General features: G+C 37.5%; 1 protein-coding gene across 1 annotated transcript; it reads right to left on the reverse strand.

Annotated features, from left to right (window-relative positions):
* Positions 1 to 284: 284 nt before the first annotated feature.
* On the reverse strand, positions 285 to 4190 carry LOC114460353 (uncharacterized). Its single transcript, XM_028442281.1, has 6 exons — positions 4079 to 4190; positions 3609 to 3665; positions 1956 to 2179; positions 1726 to 1873; positions 1372 to 1478; positions 285 to 596 (listed from the first exon to the last, which is right to left on the reverse strand). The coding sequence occupies exons 1-6, from the start codon at positions 4155 to 4157 to the stop codon at positions 285 to 287; spliced, it is 927 nt and encodes a 308-aa protein (XP_028298082.1). The 5' UTR covers positions 4158 to 4190.
* Between the last annotated feature and the right edge of the window lie 272 nt (positions 4191 to 4462).

The following is a 4462-nucleotide window of genomic DNA, read 5'->3' on the forward strand; positions in this document are numbered from 1 at the left end:
ACATTCAAAGCACTTGCTACACTTAAACTGCATCTGCTGAACAGACAATTAGCTGTTTAAACTCAATATCAACTGTTAAGTTAAAATAAAAACATAAGCAGAATCTGCACTAAATTTTGCAAATAACACACAATTTATAACATCACATCGGTATGTACTAATGTTGTTGTGTACCCAAAATTAAACTAACTTTCAACTGACAATCAATACCAATGAACAGGAACTGTAGTACCTTTTGAAGGGAGAGGGGCAGTGCTATGCTACACCATTTCTGACCACTGGATTTATTGGCCAATAAAAGCTTTCCACTCAGTCATGCTCTTCTTGTAAGACGATGTGAGATCTCTCTCATGGATTTTGTCTAAGAGGACCTCTGTCTGGATGACTGAAAGCAGAGTGGCTACACACTTTGGATAAGTCAGGTGTAGTGTATAATAGTAGGCCATGAGGTATAAAACACTCTCGCTAAGCTCGTCTTTTGGAAAGGTGGTTATTGCCACATCTCCTACCGCTAGGAGGCAGTTGGAAGAACAGACAATCACGACTGGGCAGGAGAGAGGGCATTTCTTCAAGTAGGAATTGGGGTCTTCTGCTTCCTGTAACACATAACAGATATCCTTCCGTTAGGATAAAGCAATTTGGTCATTTGGAACCAAGGGTAGAGGGTTGTTTACAAAACACAACTTTACAAAGCAAAATTCTGACAAAAGTTACAGTATTGAGAAGCTCCACCTTAAAGTGCTGTTTTTAAACTATCCCCAGTGCATTTACTGTTACACACACATCTAGCCTTCCAAAAGAACTAAAAACCAAGGCAAGGCTATTCTTGCTTGGCAGCAGGTTTTTTCACTCTTATAATAACCATGTAATGCATCCGTTCTTGTTCATACTGTGACATAACCAAAGACATCTACCCAGTGAAAATCATCTTTCTAAAAAACACTTAAAAAGGTAGGGTCTGGGATTCTCTTTTTTGGCCATTTTTGCAAAATCACTTGAAATCCTATTTCTAACCCATAAGTTGGAAGCACTGACATGGAAATGAAACAAGTTAATCATCTGTGGAATGGACAGGTCTTGAAAAACTCCAGCCTAATATTTCCAAGACCACCTAGTAGCATTGGACAGTAAATTTGTCAATCAAACGGTCGTCGAATGGGTGGAGTCAGGGGCAGCGTTGGAGGCAAGAGGGGAGGACCATTTGGGTTGTGTATTTTCAAAATCTGCCAGCTGTTTTGCGAATCCCAGACCCTACCTTTAAGGCTTAGAACATACAGTATAGGAATTACATTGGGTGTTGTCTGGGGAAGCACCTTCAGTTATCATTTTTACTACAGTCAAAATGATCCTGCAACATTTTACACAGCTCACCTCAAGGACATGCACCAGAGCCTCACTCGCATCTCGTACCCTCTTTGGAGGAGCAGAGGAGGGGAACAGTGATGGCAGCACACGTAGGATCTCAAGAGCCTGTTCAGCTGTTCAGGAAAAGATTTATGACTTTAACACTTGGACAAAGTGCACAAGGTAAAATCAGATAAAAAAAAAAAAAGGTGTACAACAGACAATGCTTAAAAAACAAAACAAAACATTCAGCAAATAATCGGATAGCAACCATAGATGAAAAAGGACGACAAAACACTAGCTCATGTACTTGACAATAAACATGCCTGAAGGTCAACTCTTTACCCTATTCTCTAATAACACCAAGAGAGCATTCCCTACCTTTGTCCATTCCCATTGGGGGTTTCAGCACCTTTTTACATACTCCAAAAAACTGCACCCTCTGGCAGAAGTCATGCCATCTTCCCTTCAATTCATTGATGAAGTTGGCATTATCCTTATCCAAAATGCGCTGAAGCTCCTCCATCACCTATGATTTAAGAGGTTATTGGTATTTTAAACATTGTGTGTGATACCATGGTTTTAATCATGCACAGTCAATAATGACTTACATGTCCAATGTCTTTAAAACAAGGATATGCTTCTAAAACCTTCTTGGGTCTGTCCTCCTCACGAACGGTATTTGAATCAATGAATGCTCTTCTGGCTACAAATTCCAAATCCAAGAGATGAGCGACATCCTGGTGGTTTGGATTTTTTCTTTTATACAAAGTTTGTAGGGTCTTGTAGTGCCTGACCAAGTTTGCTGGACTGTCAACATCTGCAGACTTGTTAGCTGTAAGACACAAAAATGCATAATTAATGCCTCAGTTTAAAAAAAGTTCATCTCATGTTGTTGGATGACAAAAAAAAAAAAACATCAGAAATGTATTTATATAGCACCTTACAACAACGCTCAGGTTGATAAATGTTCTTTACAACTGTGAAAACCCACAAAACAGATAAAGCAGAACTATACAGAGTAAGAATTACCAGAAAGGGACAAAGTCAAAAACACGCCAAAACCATACAGTAACAACAAAATTATTAAAAGAATATAAAAAACACCTTAAAACCAAAACATCAAAGTGCTAAAAATCTAAAAAGCCTGTTTAATTAAATGGGTCTTGAGTTTAGCTTTGAACAGCGGCAGGTCAGTGATGGAGCTTAACTGTTGGGGAAGATTATTCCACATTGTTGGACCTGCCACTGAAAAAGACCGGCACCCCCCATTGCTTGTATCTGGATCGAGGCACCTCCAACAAATGTTGACCAGCAGAACGTAAAGCTCTGCTGGGCCGGTGGGTTTTCAGAAGCTCCGACAGATAAGGTGGTGCAAGACCGTTCAGGGCTTCTAAAACAAACAGCAGTAGCTTAAACTGTATCCTGAACCGAACTGGGAGCCAGTGCAGAGACATGAGGACAGGAGTGATGTGATCATGTTTACGTGTTAGTTAGGAGGCGGGCGGCAGAATTCTGTACCAGCTGTAAACGGGAGGTGCAGGTTTTATTAATACCGACATATAAAGCGTTGCAGTAATCGAGTCTGGAGCTAATGAAGGCATGGACGGCCTTCTCCAGATCATTGCAGCCGAAGCTGAAAAAAAGCTTATTTTTACAACAGAATCTACTTGTTTGTCCAGTTTTAGGCAGCGGCCCAGTTTCACCCCCAGATTCCTCACCATCTGGAGGTTAAGACCAAGACTGGGCAAAGCCATTTCAGGTTTATTGGAGGCATCAAATAAGATCCACTCAGTTTTATTATTGTTTAAATGGAGGACATTTTGGGAGAGCCAATGTTTTATGTCTTTAATTAACAATTAACATAATATGCCATAAATAGTATATTATTTTTTGTTGTTATTATTATTATTATTATTATTATTATTATTATTATTATTATTATTATTATTATTATTATTATTATTATTATTATTATTATTATTATAACAAAAAACTACCATAAAAATCATATATTAATATTAGATCAACTTTAAATATCAGCCCTGATCCTAAATACCAAACAACTATTCATTTCTGGAATTTTAACCATTTAAATGCCATTTAAAAAAACAAAACAAAAAAAAACCCAACATTTTTTGTATAATAAATGCATGAGAACTAATTGCAATCTCATAAAATTGCATGTACGCACAAAACTACACCCCTACACAGATGCACATACCCCTACTACACACAGTCATGAGGCAGTTGGACAAACTCACCATCAGGACTGGAGAAGGCAGAGGGTGCTTCTTCAGGAAGGCTTTGGGATCTTCTTCCTTCAACACATAACACAGAAATATTTCTGATAGGATAATGTACTTTAAGGATAATTTTGGAACTAAAATTAATTACATTCAATTAAAAAGAGCAAAAATGCCACAGATGAGACATATGGGTTTTAAATACATAACATTTGATATGCTGGAGAGGATATAGAAAGTAATGATACCAGCTTTTTATTAATACCAGATTTCTGGTAGAACTTAATTTCTACAATAATGTTAATACTTTGAAAATAAAACAGTACAAATATAGTGTAAACAGGAATCCTCTGATGATGTCAATTTAAAAGCCTTTCACTTCTGTCATGTCAGTACTGTTATGATGACCAATAAAGTGGGTTTATTAGTTAATCTAAAATATAAATACCTCATAAGGACAAATGTGTAAATGCAAAGTTGAAACTCACTTTCTTTACCGTCTGAGCCTGGGCTGCCAGTTCCTTCTGTGGACCGATCCAGAATTATAGTTGAGTCGCTTGAATCCATTTCATCCGTGTCTGTTGGCGGCTCAAGACAGCGCCTCTTTGAAGAGCTTTTTTTTTTTTAATGTCCAAATATGATTTAAGTTTCTATAATGTGAAAAAGTTCTAGCTTCTTTAGTCCTCTATGACAGTGACATTAATATCCTTAGGTTGTGGACCAAACAAGACTTTTGAGGACATCACCTTGGACTTTATATTGACCAGACAACTGATCAATTAATCTTGAAAATGATTAACAGATCAATCTTTAATGAAAATAATCTTTAGATACAGCTCACCTCTTTGAATGTCTCCAATCTGGGGTTCTTT

Source organism: Gouania willdenowi, unplaced genomic scaffold (assembly GCF_900634775.1).
Source record: "Gouania willdenowi unplaced genomic scaffold, fGouWil2.1 scaffold_431_arrow_ctg1, whole genome shotgun sequence".
Lineage (NCBI taxonomy): Eukaryota > Metazoa > Chordata > Actinopteri > Blenniiformes > Gobiesocidae > Gouania > Gouania willdenowi.

Excerpts from the sequence above, each read along its gene's own strand:
- LOC114460353 (XM_028442281.1), bottom strand. The coding sequence starts at position 4,157 with ATGGATTCAAGCGACTCAACTATAATTCTGGATCGGTCCACAGAAGGA. Across the intron at positions 1,874-1,955 it reads GTTTTAAAGACATTGGACAT|GTGATGGAGGAGCTTCAGCG; the intron begins GTAAGTCATTAT and ends CTTAAATCATAG. Across the intron at positions 1,479-1,725 it reads CCCAATGGGAATGGACAAAG|CTGAACAGGCTCTTGAGATC; the intron begins GTAGGGAATGCT and ends TTTCCTGAACAG.